This window comes from Aythya fuligula, chromosome 4, assembly GCF_009819795.1.
Source record: "Aythya fuligula isolate bAytFul2 chromosome 4, bAytFul2.pri, whole genome shotgun sequence".
In the NCBI taxonomy this organism is placed as follows: Eukaryota; Metazoa; Chordata; class Aves; order Anseriformes; family Anatidae; genus Aythya; species Aythya fuligula.
Window position 1 is genome coordinate 46859269 of NC_045562.1, and position 23315 is coordinate 46882583.

At 50.2% G+C, this 23315-nt stretch overlaps 1 protein-coding gene across 1 annotated transcript; it reads right to left on the minus strand.

The window, feature by feature from the left end:
• Nucleotides 1–1006: 1006 nt before the first annotated feature.
• On the minus strand, nucleotides 1007–6304 carry AREG (amphiregulin). Its single transcript, XM_032187095.1, has 5 exons — nucleotides 6262–6304; nucleotides 5983–6147; nucleotides 3381–3564; nucleotides 2770–2928; nucleotides 1007–1094 (listed from the first exon to the last, which is right to left on the minus strand). The coding sequence occupies exons 1-5, from the start codon at nucleotides 6302–6304 to the stop codon at nucleotides 1007–1009; spliced, it is 639 nt and encodes a 212-aa protein (XP_032042986.1).
• Nucleotides 6305–23315: the final 17011 nt, after the last annotated feature.

The following is a 23315-nucleotide window of genomic DNA, read 5'->3' on the forward strand; positions in this document are numbered from 1 at the left end:
TGGCAACTGTTCTCCCCAGCAAGTGGTTCAGCAGCAAGTGGCATGTTGGGCATCTCCTTGCGGCAGCCTCCGTCTTGATGAGTCAGGGCTTAGTGGCAACAACTCCAGCCCCCAGTGTCCAGGTGGATGTGGCAGGTAGCCAGAGGTACCCTGTAGCTTGGCAGTGGCCACAGCAGAATTGTTCTGTAAGGGGCAGACCAGGCACGTTAACCATCACCCAAAACATGAGCATTCCGCACTAGAAACAGGTCAAACCTACATCCAAGGCAGGCAGGTTAGCTATGTGCGCCCTGCTACATGTTCTTCAGCTTCAAGCAAACATTGAGCAGAACTCAGCAACTGTCACGGGACAAAGCTTGGATAAGCTCTGTAGTTCACATGAGGTAAAGCGTAAGTACTGTATGCCAAAGTTTTTCTGGACTATCCTTTAGTTTCTCCTTCAGCTTGTAGTGTAACTCCTGTTCAATAGAAGTCCTTGAAACTGCTGTTTAATACAGTTCTGCTCAGAAGAGAGTAACTTACTTGCTCATTAAAAGCCACCACATTTCTCCCTAAAGCAATCCATCTATCCAAGGAGCTTCAGCACTGTTGCTTTGAGTATGGAACTTGACTGAGGAGCTATCTGTGGTGGTTGTTGAGTTGGCAGCTTGGTCTTTCTGTATTCCCTAAGCACTGCAAACTTGCTAATGCCTTGAAGAGATGTGAAAAGTCACAGTACTTCTCAGGAGAGATAATGATCCATCTGGCTGCTGCGCTATATCCTATGATAAGGCCTACCAGAAAGCTAACAGTGCTGTTGAAGAGTTCACAGAACTGCAACATGAGTGGTTTCAGAAAACCAGTAACCTAGGTCACTTGCATGTAACCTACCTGCTTCAAGGCACTTGATGTGTTAAAAGGTAAGGCTAGCTTTGCTGAACATGCATGCAACTCCTGTGTTGTTAACCCCAACCTAGAAAACCTGAAACAAGTTTCACATCAGCTTTCATACCTGCTTTTTCCTCATTTACACACCAACATGTCCATTTCTGTTTTCTTGCCGAAGTTTTTTCCTTTCTTCTTTCTCTTCATACTGCGGACACTTTTTCCTGACCCTGTGGAACAACATCATGTTAGAGGTCATTTTGAACCCCGACAAAGCCTTCTGTCACAAGCCCCCCATTCTCTGCACCATTCACACTTAACATCCTTCAAATCCTCAAGCAACCCCAGAGCACCAGGAATTTTTGAGCACAACTGTTTAAATGTTTAACTATTCATCTCTAAGCTACATCTGACAGCTTGATAACATTACAGATCCTCCAGGTTAAGTACAGGCAGTTTTGCCACACAGAGCCAGGGCTTCCTGATTCAAGCTTCACTAGGTATCAAGAGGAAGAGGCCTTGCTGCAAAAAGCCCAGAGGCCTTTTGCAACCAGCTGCAGAGTGAAGACTGCTTTGCTCCTTCCTGGAGCTGGACTTGAAGGGAACAGGGATTTAAGAGATTTGTCAAAATACCCATCAAAAGCAAGCTGCTAACCGATTTTTTTCCCCTGAAGTCTTTTCTAGTGTTCCCAACAAGCCACCTCTGGACACAGGTACAGGTAAATGAACCTCACGGTTCAAGCTCATGAGTGTTCATGGGACAGATGCAGTCCTATTGCATGGCTTGCCTCAGCAGCTAACTCTGCTCGTTTTCTTACAGCACTACAAACTGGTTCTCTCTCATAGCAGAGAGGAATGAGGCAGTGTTCAGAGAGCAACTGTTCTTCCCAGCATTCCTCAAGTTCACATCTAAATATGAAGCAACAACAACACGACAAATGCACACCTCGTTTCCTGAATTGCACAAAAGGGTACAGCATGTACCTAATTCAATGTACTTCTAAATCTAAAATTAGACCAGATTTCTGAGTTTCACCCACACTACCCCAAGCCCTGCTGCAGTGTCTGACCTAGAGAACTGCTCCTGTGCTTGGTTAACACTGGATCCAGGTTCCCTGTGCCAGCTACCTAATGGCAGCAGCAGAAAGCCTAGAGAACAAGAAGCCAAGGCATAGATGGGTAGAAACTGCTGCATGTACCTTGTACAGAGAAACACAGGTACAGAAGAGGCATTCGTGCAAGGCATAAAGAACATTCCCAGTGAAGTTTTTACTGTACATAGAACAGGACCTGAGATTCTGGTTACCCACTGCTCTGCACTGTCTGCAGCCGTTAACCAAGGAATGGTTGTTTCCTCAACCTTAACAGCATGCCATACAACCTTTTGGACAGACAGCACTTGCTCCCTTATTTGATTCTCCCAAAGCACAAGTATTTAAGCCCAGCAACCTCCATTGAGAAAAGGACAGCTAGAGGACTGTTTCCTTACCTCTAGCTGTGTACCCAGCTGTTGGATAACAGCCACATATTAGTCACATTACTGCTGGCAGAATTATTCTGCACAAGGATTAGGAAATGCACTGCTGCATCAGCGTTAATGCTTCTCCTCCACCTCCTGCTGATGCTTCGCAGCACCAGTACTCTGGTTGTAGCAGGAAGGCTCTTGATTTAAAACTTAGCATTCACAGGCTGCACATAGCCAATAATGAAAGAGTAAGCGAACACCTGATATGAACTTTTCAGACTTCGCTTCTACCCTCAAGACATCTTCAAGCCAGGATAAGAACTCTGCCCTTTTGGAGGTCTTGCACACAGTTCAGACAAGCCACACAGACTTTTGACACAACCAGACACAAGCCCTGCTCACCCTTAAGCCAGCCAGACACCCAAGAACATAATACTTACTGCACTATCACAACGATAAGTACAGTAACGAAGCTGATGCTTGAGAGCAGGACAGCTACCACTACCAACACGGTCTTGGAGTAGTTTGCCACATCATTCTTCCTTTGAGTCTTCATGAACTGTTCACCACAGCGCTCACCAAAGAAATCCTGATGACACCTGCAAGTAAACATCAACACAAGTTCTTATCAGCTCCCGTACCGTCTGGAGCCAAGGACGCCTACACACACATTCAAGCCTGACTTCAGCATCTTCAGAGTTTCATATGAATCTCAAGATGCTCTCTTCAGAGCATGTTCATGAAATGCAGTCACTGCTCTAGCACAAGATTTGTCAGCATTTCAACAAGTTGAGATTAGTTTGGGCGTGATGTTCCAAGAAGACACGCCTTTTCATTCTTTTGGTTCAAGTTTATGACCAACTGATGAGTTCAGTGGCTTGTTATGCATCTCAGATTCCATCATCACTTAATTTACATGGCAGAAAGATTCTCAGTCAAAATACTGCACGAGATGGATCTAGGCCAACTTGACACCAATTTTTCCTCTAAGCCCTCATATGCCACCAGCACATGCAAATCACAGCTGGCTCGCAAGGTGCACATAACTTACTTGCAGGTCACCATCTGGAGATGTTCTAGGTATACGCATTCACCATGGATGCAAAAGTTTTTGTATTCCATTTCACAGGGAGTCCCTTTCTTTTTGTTCTTCCCTTTGTTCTTCTTCCTTCTTGATTTGCCAGCATTCTTCTCGCCCCCTTTCTTTGTTGTCTTGGGCTTAACCACAGGTTCAACTGAAAAAAGAACAAGAGGACTCAGTCTAGTAATGCTAAACAGACAGATCCTGTGAAAATGAAATAAGATTTGGGAATCACTTCATGAGAGCCTGTGATTGTGGAGCACAGAATGCAAGTGAGCAAAGACCTGGGTACTTGACATCCAGCACAAATGCAGCAAGCTCAGAAGCTCATTAAGCTTAACTCTGATACCGTTGAGTCCTGAGCAATGCAGGCAAAAGAAGATGGAGTGGATAAAGAGCAGAGTTAAAGGACTTAGCCGTGTTCCACATGGCTAAGACACTTGAGTGAAACCACATAGGTTCAGTCAAGGACTTCTGAAGAATATGAGTTCACACTGAGCCAAGCCATCCACACATTTTATAGCGATGCAGATGCAAGGCTACCAGCCTCCATTGCTCTAAACTCTATTTGCATCAGTGATGAAAGGCTTTGTAAGTTGCTAGATAGTCCTGGGCGCTTGTCAAGCCAAGACAGCCTGCTATCCCAGTTAGCATACTTGTTTCTCCCAAATAACCTGCAGTGCTGTCCTCAGCAGAAGAGATAGTTCATTTCCAGTTCTCCTACTTTGAGATGAGTGCACCAGAGGAGTGAAAGCAGGAGAGTCCACAAGAGTCAGGTTATTTGTTCTGCCACTTACTGTTGCCCCTCATTATCTCAATTAAAATAAACCTCCCAAAGAGTGTGGTTTAAGAGGCTGGTGTCTTAGTAGCCTTTGGATTTGAGGGCATCTTCCTTTTGCCAGGGAGAACAAGCATATGGCAGTCACTGACTAGCTGAATAAACTCCACAGACACATGGCAACAAAGCTTGATAGCATTATCATAGAGCAAGGTGGTGAAGCACTGGTTCTCTGAACAAACCATCCCTTTTCTGCTAGCCATAAAACAAGTCTTCCCCAAGTGATGCCACGCTATTCAGGAGTAACAGTTAACCACATGAGGTCTCAACAACAGAGAAGACATTTGCAGTCATCTTCCAGACTGTTTATTTCCCTATAGTGCCGCAAAGAGAAAAATTTGGGGATTATTTCACTCAGAGCACTACACATGCAGGCAGTTACCACAACAGGATGCAACAACTCCATAGCCCTGTATTTCTAGTGACAAGAGATGGCACAAAGTACACAAAGAAACAAGGTGTAGTTCACTGTTGTCTAGACAGCAATCATTTTAAGTTCTAGAGCAACAAGCCTGGCTTGAAGTTACTTAAAAGCAAAAACGCCTTCAGCAACCAGAAGTCTGATTCAAATTGTATAAACTATATTAATATGTAAACTAGGAACACTGTTCCTGCAGCAAGGTTTCCTATCCCTAGAAGTGTGAACTTAAAACTGACAGCTGAGGCCTCTGTCCTGTCCAGTTGGACTTGATATTTAGGTTCACACTTTCGTAATTGAGGCTGTTTCCATTCTTCCTTCTTCAAGGAAGAGGCTGTTGGTTTGATCTACGTCCCCGTCTGCAAGCTGCATAGCCAAGAAAACCATCCACAGTTGAATCATAACAGCTTGAAGACTCCCTCCACAGATAAACCTCATGCCAAGTAGCAGAGCTTGTCTACAAACCAACCACCTTTGGTAACAAATCTGGTTTCTGTGCAGTTAGACAACACAGAAGTCACGGAGCCAGTAGTTTTACTGGCTAAACTGCTCACTAACTCTGACATTCCTGTTCCCCCTGAAGGTCTTGCAGTCACAGAAAGCTTGAACAAGGGTCCACACGTTCCCGTACATAATATCTGGAACATGCTCCCCTGAGTCTCATTCAAGCCTCAGGGTGTTCCCTCAGGAAAAACAGCAGTTGGATCCCATCCTAGAAGGCAACAGCACCGATTACTATCCTGCACTGAATTGCTAATCACTCGTAGGTATTCCTTTAGCCCCAGCCTCCACAACTTGTCTCACAACTGCACTTAGATGAGAACCAAGAAGGTCCTCCTGTCCCCTCTGTTCTTGGTCCGGTGGGCTGCTCAAATATCCTCATTGCTTCCAGGACTGTTTAAGTGCTGGCTAAAGGATGCCTAACAAGCACTTCTGCAGCCACTTATGGCGCTTGTGTTGGTTTCTTCTGCAAAGCTTTAGTCAACTCCAAGTCAAGTAAGCATGAGAAGACACCCCAAAAAGCCTTCAAGGCAGAACAACCAGCCTCATCTCAACCCCTCTCCTGAGAGGGACAGCACCCAGCAGCCCTGCTGATGCTCCCACAGCAGCTAGGCAGTCACTCCACCACAACTTTCCTGTGAGGAAAGTGAGGAAGGCAGCACAGCAGCTCCCACACCCCCTAACTTCACTCCCACCGAGCTCCCAAACCTGACGCCCTATTTCTAACCCAGCAGGAGCACTCCACACACGGCGAGGCGAGAAGGGGCAGCACGGAGCAGGCGAAGCACAGCCGCGGGGAGGGTCCGCCGCCTCACCTCGGATCAAGTCATCCACGATGTACTGGTGGACGGGCAGCGCCTCTTCACCCTCCTCCTCCTCCTCCTCGTAGTCGGGGCCGGGCACAGCCTCCCCCTGGCGGCCCTCAGCCTCCCTCGGGCCGGGCTGGGTGCCGTTGGCCGCTGAGGCGGCGGCGAGGCGGGCTGTGAGGAGAGACGGCGCCGTCAGGGGGGCGCGCAGCCCGCCAACCCCCCCCAACCGCCTCATAACGGCCCCAACCGCCGCCCGCGAGGCGCCCTCACCGCCCTCCCCCGCACCTGCGAGCGCGGCCAGCGCGACGAGCAACGCCAGGGCGCGCATCGGTGATCGCGGCGGCGACGGGAGCGTCGGAGGAGACGGCGGCGACAGGGGGAGCGTGGCGACAGGGGGAGTGTCGCGACAGGCGGCGGCACGCAGCGCTCCATGAGGAGCCGCCCGCCGCCGCCGCCCCTTTTATAGGCGGCTCCGTGACGTCACCGGGCGGGGCCGCAGGTGAGGGGGGAGGGAGGGAGCCGTGAGGGCGGGGGGAGGGCGGCGCACGCGCACCTTGCTGAGCGCGCGCGGGGGGCTCGCGCCCGCCGTTAACGGTCCCTCTACCCCCCTAACGGTCGCGCTCCCGCCCAACGGTCGCCCTGTGGGGAGCCCCCCTCAGGGGGTCGGCGGCTCCCCCCCGGCTCCGCGTCCCCTCCTCTGGCGCTGTGATGCGGAGCGGGGTTGCCATGGCGAGCCCCGTACACACACGGGCAGGCACGTTTATGGCGGGGCACGCCCCCGCTCTTTGCTCTGCCCCTCGGAGGAAGCGGGTTGGCGTGTTTTGGGGGGCAACAAAGGCGGTGGTGGCCCTGCGTGCGGGGCCGTGGGTGGTGTGCTCGGGGAGCAGGACGTGAGTAATGACTGACGAAGTTGGGGCAAGGAGGGGGGCAGCCAGCCGGGGTGGGCGCTCACCCCTGGTGAAGGGCGCCTTGCTCTCCCGTGTCCCACACCGGCTTGCTTGTAGGGGATGACCCCAGGGGAACAGGTTGTAGCGTGCTGGTGTAGCGTGGGAATGCAGAAAAGCCCTACAGTGGTGCGAGGACAGCAGGTGGGTGCCTCTTGGTGTCGGTCAGCACCACAAAGGCTCAGCGTGGAGCATCGGGGGGGGGACGTACGACCCCCAGCAGCCGTGTGGTGGGAGCTCTCTGCATCAGGTTCCTCCTCACGGGGTGTTGTAAGAGCATCCCCAGTACTCGACTGTAAGGAGGAAGCAGAAGAGGGTGGGATGGCCGTGAGAGTCAGACAAAGCTCTGCTCTTCTAATTGGGATGCTCTGGAATGCCATTTGCAGCTCAGGGAGCTGCCGGAGCCTTTGTTTAACCTGGCTGGGATCCAAGTTGCTCGGTTATTAAGTCTTCTCCCCTCTTCTCTGCAGGCCAAAGGAGGACACACAGCTCCCGGGGCTCTGTTTGGCTCTCAGGCTCATGCCAGCTCCGCGCCGAGCACTCCAGAGTGAGTAAATCTTGGGAAGTGATGCCTGACAGCTCCAAAAAAGACGCTGCCAAATCAGTCGCTCAGTCTTCATTTGGGGGCAGCCTGGGGCTCAACGCAGCTCCCTCCCCTCCACCACAGACCTGAGCTACCCACCCATAACCCCTGTAAGGTACAGGGCACAGACCAAGTGTGAGCACAGCTTCTCCAAAGGCAGAGATGCTGACTTTTGGGGACGGGGTCTGTTCTGCCTACAAGTGGGGTTTGTTTTGTGAGAATGGCCAAATAGAGCTGCCTAAGTCGAGACCTTTCCTGCCCCTCGCCTGACGTGCTCAAAGCTGGCTCCTACAGCTTCCCTGTTTTCTTTTTTTTTTTGCTGCCTTTAAAATGAAGTAAATTTCTCCCAGCCTTTGTTAGAGAGAAATTTACCGGGAACACTTTGAGGTAATTCTTTCAATCTCATTCCAAGAAGCACTGAAAATTCCAACCTCATGCTGTGCTTGGCAAATTGCTAAGCAAGTGAAAATAGAAGCTAACCGGGGGAAAGGTTTAATGACCCGAGTGCAATCGACTGTCTTACCTGCACTGTTTAGAGACCAAACATGGCACATCCAGCTACTGACTCTGACCTCGCTCCTGAAATCTCCAACCAATGGCTCCGCTTCACCAGCTGGCAGCGGCAAGGAATTTGGCTTGGCACGCTACAAATTTGTTAGGCATTTCGCTGACTTCCTCCTGCCTCTCCTGCTTCCTGCAAGAAAAACGGGTGGCCGGGCATAAACTAGCACAGTTCAGGAATCTCCTCTTCTCCCTGTGAAACGCTTTAGAAGTGCTGGTGGCCACAGCAAAGGCATGAGAGTGTTTTTCTTTTGCCATCCTGTACTGCCAATGCAGCTGGGATGTTTGGGGCAGCAAGGTGAGACTCTCAGCATCCAGGGAACATACCGAGGGTGCTGGCTGCCAGTTGGACAGGAGGAGGGTTGGGGGAGATATCACCAGAGCTTTTCCCAAAATGCTTTCCAGCAAAGCTCTGCGGGCTTCTCTGAGATGACACCTCCAGAGGTCAGGTGTTTTGGGGAGATGTGCAGGGAGGGAAGCCCCCAGTGCTCTGGCTGATGCGTCACCAACAGAACTTCCATCAACTGCAGAGGGAGCCACAAGCAGGACAAAGATTTTGGAAACCTCCCCCTTGCTGATCTGTAGGGCCAGCCTCTGACCAGCTTACCTGGCACAGGCGAAGGGAAATCAGACACTTCCTGAGCAGGGAGGGCCTGGATCTGCTCTTCCCAACTCCGTGCCCCCATCAGCTGCATGCTATCAGGCAGGAGGTGCTCAGCTTGACCATGGCATTGTTCCCAGGCTGGAAGGATGCTTGGACTTTGTCCCCAGGCTGAGCTGCTGGAGGACATCCCCAGCAGTGATGGAAGGAGATGAAGCTTTGAGGGGGCTGCAGGACTCACCCCTGTGTGCTGCCCCACTGCAGTGGGGCTGGCAGGTCAGGGTGCTGGGCCAGTGAGGGGCAGGGCTCGCTTTTGGGAAGGTGCTGGTTCCCCGTGGATGCAGAGTGCCACCTACTGAGCCACCGCTCCCGGCGGCACCTGGGGTTTTCCAGTAGGACACCCTGCTGTGGCTGCAAGCCACTGTCCATCCTGCTTGTTGCGGGGCACAGGGAGCTTCCCCGAAGGCTGGTGAGCCTCGCAGGGTGCAATTATGGCACTGCAGCCACGTTGGAGGGGAGATTTCTCTCCGACGGTCTGCCTGCCTTTTCCCAGGCTTGTCTTCTCCAGAAACCATGCCAGGGGTGAACGTGGTGGCTGCGCTTCCTGCTCTGGAGCAGTGCATCATCTGGCTAGCTGCTCCCTGGGGCTGTCAGACCACCCTGGCAATGCCGTGATATCCCGAGACAGCAGGTCAGACCCTGCCACGCAGACATTTGTGGTGAATCCCAACTGTGGTGAATTTCCCATTCTGTGGTGAATCCCAACAAATTTTTGCTGGCAGAATTAATGTGCTCTCATTTCTGTACAAGTTCAGCTCTCCTCAGCTTTCACTTGGCAGCTCCCAGGACCTGCTGTGCCCCTCACTGACCGTGATCCATCAGCGTGAGGTGATCAAACTGGAAAGATGTGCCCAGGACGTGAAGTTACATATTTTCAGCTCTCAATGATGCTGGGAGCCCCCAGACTGGCAGAGAATGTGGATTATATTTCCTTCTCCTCTGTCCCCGCGTATCAGAGTGAAAGCCACCCTGCTCTCACCCTGCATGGGGTGGCCAGCAAGCAGCCTGTCCCTTCCCCGGCCATGCAGTGACAATCAGGGGCTCAGGCAGGGATTGTAGAGGCCAAGTGACACCAGTCCTGCCTGGCCCTGGCGGGGCATGCTTGGGCATCGTGTCCTCCAGCAGTGTCCGCGTGCCAGCCACGATCTCATTATTCACTCTCTTTACTTTTGATAAAACTCCAGAGAAATGCGTGAAGGGAAAGGAAGTGGCAGAAATTGCTGCCCATTAATTTTCTTCACTGACATCAAATGTTTATTTTGTATGGGCGGGCGCAGCTGACCTGGGTGTTTGAACATGAGTTATCCTTTCTCATCCATCCAGTTGAGAACAGGTGGAAAAGGGTGATGACTCAAACCAGAGCAGTGTCTTCTGGGCAGCTCACTAGACTTTCACTTGATTTGTGATCTGCAGATGCCAGTATCTTCTGCTATCAGCAGCTACCTCATAGGCAGGGAGAGAGCTTTGAAGTGAGGCATGTGTCACTCCAGTTCCTGCTGATGCAAGTCAAGATTGCTGTAATTACAAGGATGTGGATGCCTAGCCTGGGTTCTTGGTGGGAAGGAAGGGGAAACAATACGGCACTTCTGGAAATCGGTACGAAGGTCCTAGCCTCTGAGATATGCAGGCATTTGGAGGACCATGCAGCCCTGCCATGAAAGTCAACAGCAACATCTCTCCTGAGGTGGTGACAGTCTGGTAGTACTCGATTCCTTTCCCAGAGACCTAGGTTGAAGCAGAGACTTCATGAGTGAGACCCGTCCAGAAAGGGAATAATTTATGCAGGTGTACTGCATCAGCTGCTCACCCCAGGGAAATCTGCCCAGTGGCACGTGTCTTCAGCTGCTCCACGTTTGACTGCAAAATCTTCTGCAGCATGCCTAAAGAATAAAAACAAAAAGGGCAGAATCTACAGGCGCCCACGACAACTACGAGATCTGCGTTTTTCTCTCATTTACATCAATACGGATGAAAAGCAGCCCCCTGAAAACCCAAGGGGTTCCTAATCAGCTAAGGGAAACTCTAACAGCTGTGTGCATCCCTGCCTCACCTGATGAAGCACACAATGGCACTGAGGGACTTAATGCTACCGAATCTCAGCAGTGGGATTTTACACATGCTTTCCACATCTTTCAGGGATGGCCAGCCTGAAATTTGCAGAATGTCCTGGGCCATCTCCCACCTCCTGATGACAGGCCGGGCTCAGATTTGCAGTGGTGGCAGGGAACACATTGGTGGCTGGGATGAAAGTCCTGCCATACTCTAGGAGGATTTTTGGGAAGCTGCCTGCTGTTAGAGCCCTGCCCCAGGCTCTGACTGGTTAATTTTCCACACAGCATGCACCCAGCAGCTCTCATTTGACCAAATACAACCTCCAGCGCTCACCCACTCATTTTTGTGCAATTTGCAAATGCTCAGGGGCAGATTCTGACCCCAGCGGTAATTGTAAGGGCCTGAAGCGGTGAGCAGGGTGAAGCAATGCTGGATTTACACTAGAACTGGGAGCTGGCCCTCAGCTAACAATCTCCTTCTGTAATACCAGCTCCTCCATGCCGGAGAGCACTGAAACCTGCTGCCCTTTCTTCCATTTCCTCGGGCGATCACAGAAACATTCCCCAGGACTCCAGGGCTCGTGGTCCTGCCCACGTCCTCCTGGAGTCAGGCTCCCCACAGTACTACAATGCACCACCACCATCCTGACCCTGCTTCCCTGGCCCCACGGGACCAAGAGGGGAAGATGTTGTACAGGAGTCCCTACAAAAACTGAGGCTGGACCTCTGCTGTTGTAATCTGTGCACTGAGGTACCTGGGCAAGGTAACTCTGGCCCCTTACCTTGCATATCACACTGCTTCACCTGCACTCTGCACACAGCTGCATATATTCAGAATACCTTGTTGCTCTCAGGTGGGCAGAATCACTGTAGTATCTCTCTTCTCCACACAGTTTCTCAGGTTGCAGCCCTGCATGGTCCCTACAGAGGGGGAGAGCCATCTTAATGCATTCCAAAGTTGGATGTAGGTCATGTATTGTTTTGCAAGTATCCCCGACATACTCATTTTAAAAAGAAGAGAAAAATTGTTTAAACTTTTCCACCATGGTAGCAAAAGCTGCCTGGCTGCTGTTCATTAAGGCACGGTCATCTCCCAGCACTCAGCTCAGAGAATGTGCGTATTTATATGAGCAGCGTGGCTGTTTGAAGAATAATGTCTACACTTGGAAAAAAAAGGCTTCTTTTTTTCTTTAGTGTCTTAGAGATTGAGCTGAAAAGACCAGAGCAGAAATCTTCACCTTAAATCCCCCCCACAAAACAAACAAACAAAGAACAACAACAACAAACCTACAACAAAATCCCGAAGTCCTATACTACAATGCGGAGTTTTTAAAAGCTAGAACGTGGTTGCCTCTAATGCCTGGAATTTTAGTTATGAGTCTTCTGTTTCCTTCATTCCATACAACTTCTGGATGATCGCTTTTTTGGCGTACTGTGATAAAGTGGCTTTCCGTAGGCAAAAGCCCTTATGTAGTTTTTAATTATTCCATGCCTGCTGCAGCTTTCTTTTTAAGGACACCGTGTAGTGTGGTCAGAGTAAATAGAACCACTGGTTTTAACAGTGGAGGAGCAATCTTTTGTAGGCAAAGTTCCTTGAGGTAGTCCTGTGCAGATGGGGTGGCAACAATTTGGGGTTACAAATCAGGCTGCCCTAGGAGGATCTTCTCCACGGAAGTCTGTCTGACTTGAAGTGTGTTGATGCCAATGAAAGTTGCAAAGTGTAGCTTGAATAACTGAGTTTGTTAAGTGGGGTGAACAACATATCCCTTTCCTCACCTTAGTGGCTTGGGTATGAAGTCACTGTGGAGATGCGTATCACCTAATTTGAAAGCATGTGAGTAAATTACACGGTACTGCACGTTTTGAGGGATTATCGTCTCATATGAGGACCAGGAACACGTGACAGAAATAGCGTCATGTTTTTCTTTCATATTGCATGTTATTTCCAACAGCATTCGGAGCAGCAGAGAAATAAAGTACAGATGAGAATTGCTTGGGAATTTTCTCCTGGAAGTGCAGGGAAAGTTGTAGCTTTTTAATTTATAATCTTCCTCACACAATGTGTTTTTTTTTTTCCAATTTGGTTTGTAATTTTGGATGGCTGGTGAGAAAGATGGATGCACACAGGTGAACAGAGCATGGAGAAAAGACTTCACCTAGCTGTGAGCTGCTACAATTGGGAGCTGCAGCAACCTGGTCAAATCCCTTCAGCCAAGAAGCGGTCTCTGCCATCCGAAGTGAACACGTTTTGTACCAGCATCTTTACAAAGACGCATCTGGCCCATGCCGTGACAAAAGGGCTGTTGTTTCTTTGCTGCTTGCCCATTTCTCATCTCTGCTGCATACATCGGTTTGTTGGCGTGTGACTCAGACCCCTTAGGAAAGCTCTCAGGAGGAGTCAAACTCAAGTCCTATCTTCCGGTGTGAGAATCAAACACAGATTTTAGAAATAAACATGTGGAAAGCCCTTTGCCTGGCTGTTGGAGGGACCCCTTACTGCAAGCCCAACTCTTGTGCAGGTTTGCTTTGCTTTTGCTTCCTGCAGCAGGAGCAGAGTGCAGAGTCTTTGGTGTAAGCGCAACTCATCATATTTCCCTCGATCTGAATGGATTTCTCTCTGAATCATCCTGCTCTCAGGAAGAGGAGGACATCTGGCACTGTCTTGCCACAGCTGAGTGTTTGCCACTGGTGCATCAGTAGGTGAATTTTCTTTACCTACCTGAAGTCATTTAGTATGTGAAGAAACAATGAATCACAAAGAGAAGCCTAAAGCAATTAGAAATTCCTTTCCTCTCACCTTTGCCAAAGCTAGATTTTTCCCCAGAACAAAGCCCGGGCAAGCCTTCCTACGCACAACAATGATTACGTAGATCACTCTGGATTTTGTTTTTTTCACAGGCCATGAGTAAGCAAAGAAATTGAGGAGAACACTCTATTTCATGGGCATGTTTGTTATGCTTCCTTGGAAATCCCATTGTTAGCTGGTAGTACCTGCATTTGGCTACAAGTCCCGTGCCCTCCTGACGTCGGCTGCCTTTAATTAATTGTACTAGCAAATAAACATGAAATGTGACAAACTACAAATGCGCCACCGGACTAAGTCAGCCCTGGCAATTTGGGTGGTCATTTCACCGTGATGAAGTGGGACCAGTGAGTGCCTTGTGATGCTGCTTCCAGCCTCACATGTCCATCTGTCAGCGAAACCTGTGCACCTCATGCACCTTCCTCCTCGCGTGTTGTGTCTGTCCCCAGCAGGCTGGAATGTGGAGCCAAAGCTTTCCCAGGAGAGGACTGCTGAGACACACCACATGAGTAAGGTCTTGTTTGCATAAAGATTACACACTCATGCTGTGAAGAAGGCTTCCTAAGCACAGTCTCATTTCCTTCTGCAAGTAAGTTTGCCTTCATGTAGGAAAAAAACAACAACTGTTCTTGAAGTCCTTGGACAGAAACCTGTTTACATTGGCATGCTACAAAACTGTCCTCTTGGCACGTTTGGGTTCTCCTGGTCTGACTGCATGGGGACACACAGTGCTCTGAAGCAAAACCGAGTCTCCACAGTGAGTGGGGTTCATGTCTTGTACTCACATGGGCTGTGCTTTGCTTGCAAAAAGTCTCGTTCCACTCTCAAATTCAATGTGACCAACGCACAAGCATATGCACTGCTCCTCCTGTCCCTGTGGGCTACACCCAAGAGGTTTCGGTGGGGACACGTCTGCATCCAGTGGGGAAGGAGGGACCTGGAGGTACTGAATGCACTGCTGAGCACTGAGCTTTGGTCTCCACCAAAGGCTTTCCCTGAAATGTAGAGCTCAGCTCTGTTCCATTGCCATGGTAAGAGGTAACTCACCTACACAGTGGGAAATGAACTGGTTTCAGATGAATGCAGGAGCTGGTATGGGAGAGCAGGAGCTGAGAGGAGATGCTGGTGGTTGTGTTGGGTCTGTCTGAGCTGGAGTCACCTTTTCCCTGCAGCAGCCCACACAGTGCTGTACTCTGCACTCGTAGCTGGAACAGCACTGATATCACTCCAGTGTTGTGTCTATTGCTGCATAGTGCTGGCACAGCATCAGGACTCCTTCCAAGCCCCCAAGAGCCAGCAGACTGGGGGTGGGCAAGTGATGGGGAGGGGACATTGCTGGGGCAGCTGACCTAAACCAACCAAAGGGATATTCCATAACACCTGATGTCACACTCAGCAATAAAAGGGGGGGCTCTCGTGGGGGAGGGGGCTGTTTCTCCTGAACAACCACTACGCGTTTGGGGCCCTGCTTCCCAGGACGTGGCCGAACACCGCTCGCTGATGGGAAGTAGAGAATAATTTTCTCTCTCTCTGTGCTTCCGCGCGGACTGATTGCTTCTTTTGTCTCTGTTTTTTTTTCCTCCCATTCCCTTTCCCTTTAATTAAACCTTTCTTATCTCAAACCTCGAGTTCTCTGTGTTGTATTTTCTCCCCCTTCCTCTTTGAGGAGAGGGGGAGTGAGAGAGCGGTTGTGGTGGAGCTCGGCTGCCCACTCGAGCGGAACCACGACAGTGGTGAAAGGGATTAGTGTCAAAATCAGCTTTCTGGCAGAGAAAGAGATCTTTGTCTCTATTCCCTCCTACCTGGGTTATGTTGATCCGAATTACAGAAGGGCAGGATGGATTTACCCATTTCGTGTAACAGGATTTGTCCCCTGCTCTGCCTTCTGAAACCTTCATTTGAGATTCACCTGCTTTGCTGATACTGAATGATGTCTTCCATTCTTAACTCCAGAAGGTTGTTCCCAAGCTTGCTCAAGTTGCATGGAATTAACACGTTTCTAAAGAAAGAGAGAGAGAAAATGTAATGTGTTTGACTAAATTTAAATTATTTTAAGATTTAAATAAATACTATTTTAACATGCATGAAACAGGTCACTGCAGCCAGAAAACCATTTTTCCCCACATTAGTAGATTGGTGGCAAATAAAATTAAAGGCACTTAAAAGAAAGAGCTGAGCTGGAAAAAATGAATCATAGAATCATAGAATAATAGAGTATCCTGAGTTGGAAGGAACCCATATGCACAAAACTTTGTTTGAAAACTCAGAAATGGCCATACGGTTTCAATTCAAGAGTCATGTTTCAAGCATCCTGACCCACACGAATGCCAAATGCTTCATTTTGCAGGTGTTCTGTGTGGCACCTTAAGTGACATGGTAGGTAAACACTTTAAAAGTTTTGAAGGAAACTGAAAGGAAGAGAAGCCAGGCTGCCTGGGGCCCTGTGGACCTACAGTGACAAGTGGCCTCGCACTCCAATTTAGGAATGCCTCTGCAAAAGGGATTTTCACCCAAGCTCTATTCCATCCCCACTGCTAGCTGGAGAGTCAGTGTATTCCCAGCGTGCGCCCGCACAGCAGAGCTGACACCTGTGCCATTAGCCCCACTGTGGATGTGGCTCTTGTTTCTGAAGTCCAAGCTGGGCCTGTGAGGATTTTGGGGCTGATGGGACTTTGCTGGTTGGACCACTGATAGGCAGCATGTACCCATCTCACCATCCATGTGCACTGTGGTGTTGCTGGAGTGGCTATCCTTTGTCAGCAATCCCATGAGCCAGACCTTTGGTGCAGCGAGTGGGGCACCAAGGCAGCCTCTCCACTGCCGCTGAGCTCCAGTGTCTGAAACGGAGACTCCCTGCTGTCCTGCAGGTGGAAATCCGCAAGGGAGGCAGCCAGGTAAGGCATCGCTTCACCAGTAAACAGAGGAGACTCCGAGGGAAAGCTTTTTCTGACACAGCTCTGCACCCAGTGTGAAGAGAGCCACAAATGCACACACGCCATTTCCTCGCCACCCACGGCTGCCAAATTACCAGCAGGGCAATCAGAGATCTCTCCGTCCTGGGTGGCCGCTGGTGGGCAAAGTGCGTCAGGGCTGAGCTCAGTGCCAAATCCTCAGGAGGACGCAGTGACTCCTGCATTCTCAGACCGTGAGCTCGAGTGGTTCATCTTGAAGTTGATGAATTTGCAGGAAGGGCGGCTTTGGGGTGAATAAAATCCATCATTCCCTTGGGAATTGCTTCCAGCCTCTGCCAAAGACGGGCCTAGTTTCAAGGTACCTGTGGCCATGAGGGACGAGACTGACTAAATGCCCTTGGTGGCCGCACAGCTCTCCAGAGCCTGCTGCGTGCCCTGGGTTTGGAAAGAAAGGAAGACTTTGCTGGTAAATGTCAGGAAACTGAGCCTTGCAGTAATGATTAACCACACCGAGGACAGCGTGCACAAGGAACGGTGAGAACCTTCCAGGAGATGTGGTTTGTGCCTTTCAGATCAGGACAGACCAAAGCCATGTGTCTGCCCCTATGGAGAATCTGACTTTCCAACCTTGATTTCTATTCCCAAAGAGGACAGTACCCTAAAATTGCATAAGTATTTTTTCCATGGGGGTGTCAGCAATGCTGCAAGCTTTGTGTTAAGAAAACTCTGAAACTCTTCATTTCTATGTTTTTCAGTGCATACAAAACATTTTATTTATTTATTTATTTATTTATTTGTAAGCTCAGAATGTTCTCTGCCATTTTGGGGCACAAAATGCTTCTTTTCCCCAGGAGACTTCTAAATGTTGCTTCCTTCTGCCAGCTAACTCCTGGTGGCAGGATGGGGCAGGGAGGCAAATAATTGGGGATGTGGAAGTGGGAGATGTAGTCCTTGAGGTGACCACTAGGCGGGAATGAAACCAATGTCAGAAGATTCGTGGCGCACTGACCTGTACAGGAATACTGACTAATGAAGTTTTTTTTTTTTTTTTTTTTTTCCTTTCTTTGCTTGATTTGAGATTATTGGAACAAAAAAGCTTGGGTGAGTCAAAAAAAAAAAAAAAAAAGTTTTAAACAGTGCTGAACTGGCTGAAATAGCCCAGTCCAGTGACCCTAGTGGAAAGGAAACCAAGTAAATGGATTAATTCACTGGGAGAAGAAACAATCCCAAGTCAGAAAGTTTTTGCTTGCAGAACTCATGTTTTCCACCAGAAAAATCCTTCTGATGGGCCTGCTCCCAGCAAACCTGACTGCAGATCAGGAGCACGCAGCTCTACGCGGGGAGCAGCCGACAGGCCCAGCTGTGTCACCACGTGCAGGGAGATGTCCCCGCTCAGGCAGCGGCCGATGAGGAATGGAGCGAGTCAGGCCAAAGTCACAGCCTGAGCAGAGCGGTCACCGCAGCACCGAGTGGGCGCAGGCAGCCCTGGCTTTCCCAGCAGAGCCTTCCAGCTGCTGATGGTTGGGTTGGGACTACCCTTGGCTGCGGTATTCTTGTCCCATTTCAAAAGACAAATGTGATACTAAAGGGAAGGAGAGGAGCCAGGGCTCTTGGAGCAGGTTTGGGAAGGGTTTGTGAGCATCTCTTGCAGAGCTCCCCTGAAAATGACGGCTTGCACTCATTCCTGGGTTTTCCTGCTGATTTAAAGCCCATCTGATCCTCCAGTAGCTGACCTGATTTGTCTGACTTGCTCAGACAAATGCCGCTGTCCTCCTGGCATGTTTTCTACAGAAAAACAGGAGTTTTCTGAAGATTGCTGCATCTTGCTCTGCTGTTTTACAAAGCTTCTTACTGGCATGGGTGGGCTGAGCATGCGAACCTCTTGTATGTTTGGGAAGCCAAAGGTGCATTGATCTTGTAAGGTACCGGGTCCTCCTGTTACCGGCTGACTTCAACATCGTGTTCTTTTTGCTATCACAAGTCTTGCCATCTTTTCTTGCCCTCGTCTAAACTCTTCAGTTTGGTTGCCACTGCCTCCCTCTCAGAAGTGACCTGACATGGGTATCCTGATGGAGATCCATCTCCCACTACCTATTCTCCTCTCCTAAATTAAGCCCTATTTCCCCTCCTCTGCTGCCTAAGTGACAGCCATCCTGGCAGAGGCAGCTAAACTGGATTTTCTTCCTCATTCATGTGGCTTGTACAACTGCCTCCACTTCCCGTTATAATGAAGGGCATTGACAACCAGCCTGAAGATCCGGAACAGAAAGAGGACCACAGGACCACTGGGGACCACTGGCAAACGTTCACGGACCAGTGGTGAAATTGAGGCTGCTGCTGGTTCACTATTGCATCTCCTCTCCTGAATTCCTGCTGGGTTTTCCTATCAAGACTTTGATGCCCTCTGATGACTGGGTCAGAAAGATCAAACTGGCATCCAGCGGGGTAGGGCAGAGAGGTTTCTCAATATTTTTTGATCAATTGTTGTAATCTCCCAGTTTGCTGGGAAAGCTTTTAATCATACAGGGTGGAATTATATAATGGGAGTGCTGGAGTAATTTAGGTTTGGCACTAGCTTTATTAAAATAATAATAATTATTTGTGCAAGACCAAACTTCCACCTTTACTGATGGAGCACCTTCCTTCCTTTCTTTCTTGCTTGCTTGCTTCCTTCATCCCTTTCATTCATCATTTCTTCCCTCCTTCCATGTGTTCATCTGTCCATCCGTCCATGCATCTGTCCACTCATCCTTTCTTCGTCACCAACAAGAAGGATGGCTGCTACTGACCCAGCCCGGCTCTGCAATGAGTGCGTGATTTGTAAGTCTTTCCAGCCCTTTTCACCTCCCCTCCTCCCTGTGCCCCAAATCTGGCCTTCTCACGAGCAGCACCAAGGTGAGGTGCCAGCTGCTCTGCGCAATCTCAGACTTGCCTCAGTGGAGACTGGAACCAGTTGTCCAAACATCCTCCGCCTCCGTGATGTAACCCAAGATCGTCAGGGAGGCTTCCTCCGGCTCTCAGCAAGCTCGGGGCATTACTGGCTGACGCACTCCAAGGAAACCCGTCGAGGGGGACACATGACTCACAGAGGCTTGAGATTGCCACAGCACCTCTAGTGACATTACCACGAAGCACGCAACAGGCAAGGCGGCAGCTGGGCAGAGAAAGGTCAGCCTCTGGAGCTCGGTGTGTCACCGTGTCCTCTGTTGTGTGGGCCACGGGGGATGAGCACGCTATGGCCGTGACCATGGGCACTGTGGCTACGAGGGTTCCCTGTTTAGTAACAGCAGGCACGCAACAGATGCTGAAAAACCTTCCCCCTCAAGAAGTGATAAGCGAAGGATGGCTTAATTTGCTGTGCCTGCTCTCACGCTGATCTCTCGGCAGCTTTGTGCCTGGCTGCTGTTCCTCTTACTAAAACCACTATGCTCCCTCTTACTAAAAAATAAGGATGGATGTTGTGAGCAGGGGAAGTATTAACAAAAGTAACTTTTGCACAAAAGCTAAGCACTTTGGAGAGTTCACAGTACTTCAGAAAAGCACTGTCCTTCCACAGAGCACCAACACAAGAGTTGTTGCTATTTTCCTAGATCTGACAGCCAAGGTCTTGAAAGCAAGCATCAGTCATCCTTTGCCTGAATCTCAAGAGGCTGGAATGGGTTTCAGATAGGAGATACAGATGTGTGGGCAAGAATCACACAGCAGGGATACTGACAGGGCAGGTCTGAGGTGGGATAGGTCTGAAAATGACAGAGAGATGTCAAAGACAGCTGATGGGAGATGTGGGTGCTCAGCGCTCCAGAGAGCTCCTGCCAAAAGCATCTTGTGGAAAAACTGCACAGTGACATGGTGGTGGCCCTGGGGACATCTGGATGCTTCATTATCAGCTGGGTCTCACCATTACTGGTCTCTAGTTTGCATCCCCACCTGTTCCATGCATTTTCTCTGCCGTGATGCAGCCGGACACGGGGACTGGAGAACTTCTCTGGCAGGACACAAAACTGTTTGGCAAGAAGGGCTTGCGCAGGGCAGCCCAGGGGGCACGGTACAGGCACTCTCACCAGCAGAGACAGCCAAAGGTGTCTCTGAAAGCGGGCGGTGAGGGTGAGGAAGAGCTGCAGCAGAGAGATGGAGGTGGTGCCAGCAGAAACCATGGAAGGAATGAGGGAGGTTCACTCTCTGAGAGAAATTACCTGGGGTGTGTCGTCAGGACCCGGCTGCGTGGTTGCTGGACTGGCAATCTAAGTCCAGCCGGCAAGCTGTTGAGGTGGCAGGCTGGTATGTGGCCCCAAGCTTCTCAGTTGCTCAATCACATGCAGGAGTGAGAAAAATACAGGGTCTGGAAGGGCTGCTATGGGCTGGGATTAAGATGAGCAACAGGGTAGGTGGAGAAAACCCAAGCCAAACTAAAACAGTCAGCTAAAAGTTAAGACGTAGGAAAACAAAATCCGGCCTAAGTCTGAAACTGGACTGTTTCTCTCAAATTTCCCCAACCCGGAAAGCCAAGGGTAGGGTAATCCTCAAGCTGCTGCTGTCACGGCAGTTTAAAACTTGTGTGATTGCCGCAATGGAGGGCTGCAGAGGAAAGAAGCATTTCTGGTACTGAAGTTGCTCATGGCCAGAGGGGCTGGCAGAGAGCAGCTGGGAGACCTGTGGAGAGCAAGGCAGGGAATAATTTAAGGCCTTTCAGACTTGAGCTTTGCTAATAGCACCTCAAATACACGGGGTCATCGTTTACAAAAGGTTAGCCGAGCGGCTGGAGTCTCTGTGATGCCCCAAGAGGAGCAGCAAGGGCAGTGTGTGGGAGTAGGAGCAAAGCCTCTGGGTTGAGCCTTGCCGCAGAGTCCAGGAACAGTTTCTGGAGGACGAACAGAGACCGGCCAGAGCGGTTCACAGCCAAGCCGGGAAGCCTGAGGTGGAAACAAAGATGTGTCACCATCCTAACTGGGTCACAGCAGGAACGGCAGGAGGCTCCAAGAATTGATTTTTGCCCCATCTTCCCAGCGGAGAGGGCCATGCTAGCACCAGGCTGGAGCTGGGGTTGCCATTCACTGTCACCAGTCACCCAGCAGAACAGGTTCCCCGGTGACAACCGGATTACAGGAGAAGGAGAGAGGAAGTGAAAAGCTGAAGAGCAGCTAATGAGGGCCCTGCGACACCAGGCCCAATTAGCAGGGATTGACCAACAGTCCCCTTCTAACTGGATGCCAGGGAAAAACCAGTGCCGCCTAGCCCCAGAAGCTGGTGGTACGTCTGCCAGAGAGGGACCCCGAGTGCAGGTACATGAGAAGGTCCACAGTGAACAAAGCACTCAGTGAGGAGCACAGGAATTGCCACTGTGCCAGGCCACAGCACTGCAACCAGAGCTCACACCCGGTGCCTTTGAGCGTCTGGGCCCTCCTGCTGCGTGCTGCCGGAGCTATCTGTCGTGAGTAAGGTCAGTCTGTGCTCAGATCACACCTCTGCTTTGCTCAGTAGACATCCTTCCTCCTCCTCACCTCATGCACTGCCTTCGGGGCAGCTTGGGGAAGAGCAGAGCGGTGGAAATGGGCAGAATTTGGGCAGAGCTATCTCACTGCAGCCCCGCTCTGCCCGACCACACCCGTGCTGTGCTTGGTGCTTGTAAGCGGGAAGATAACAGGGAAAGTAAATCAAAGTCAGGATGTGAGTACCAAGGCAGGGAAGAAGCAGAGCTATCATTTCACGTGACTCATCTTTTCCAAAGGAAAGGGTGTAGGCCGCATGGCCAGGGGCAGAGCACTTGGGCAAACCTGTCCCACCTTGCCTCCCACTGCTAGCTCCAAGGGTCTTCCTTGCACCACTCCTTGCCCAGAGCCTTGCTATAATTGGCCTCCTTTTGCCTGTTTGCTGCAGATGTGCGTGGAAGAGCTCCCACGTCTCTTTCCATGGCAAGACAGAGACAAGATGATACAGAGATGGGATGATACTAGGCAGATTGAAGCACTGTTACCTTCAACACGCAGTGGAAAAACAAGGAAGGGAGGTTCTGGTGATCCCCCCTTTCACTTGTTTGATCTTGAGAGCACTTCAGACACGATGATACTTGAAGGAGATGGAGAATGAGCCAGGTTAGTCCTCCAGAAGGGCCTCTGCCTGACTGAGCCGGAAGCTTTTGCAATGTGCTGGGCAAGCATCACTTCTCCTTACAGAGACGGGAGCTTCTGCAATAGCACTCTCACTTTGTGATGTCTCAGGTCCCACCAGCTTCCTTACCAAGATCCTGTTGCACACCCACAAACATCAAGCAACACAGAGCAATGCAGTATGCAAAGACCAGGAATGGTGTCAAGGTTGCACTCGTCTCACATATTCTTGAAGCGTGAGAAGCGGTGGGGTTAACGTGGATGATTCAAGTTTTGCAAGGCCCCTTCCTGTTCACAGCAAGCACAACGCTGGGTGCGGCTAAACCCAGCAGGCTGTTCTGGCCTTATTTCAGGCCAGCAAAGTATCTGCATGGAGCACAAACTTGCAAGCTTTCCTTTCCCCTGCTCACAGCTTTACAACAGACACTATGGGGAGGACTGGAGTGCTGGTACTGCTCCTGCAGGAGCTTTCTTCCTGTAGCTAGATTCATACACCAAGTTGCAGTGTGCTACTGTGGTGAGCTGTGGAGGCTGATTAACTTGAAACGCCACTGTTGTAATCCAGGACATATCCAATACAACTTTCCTGAATTTAGGGATGAGCCCAGATCCATGCTGCTGTCACACAGCCTGGATAAGTGCACTAGGAGCTGCACTGTTCCTTTAAGTCTTCCTTCAGTTTTGCTGGCTAATAGCAATGTTTGTTGGAACTAAGGTGCA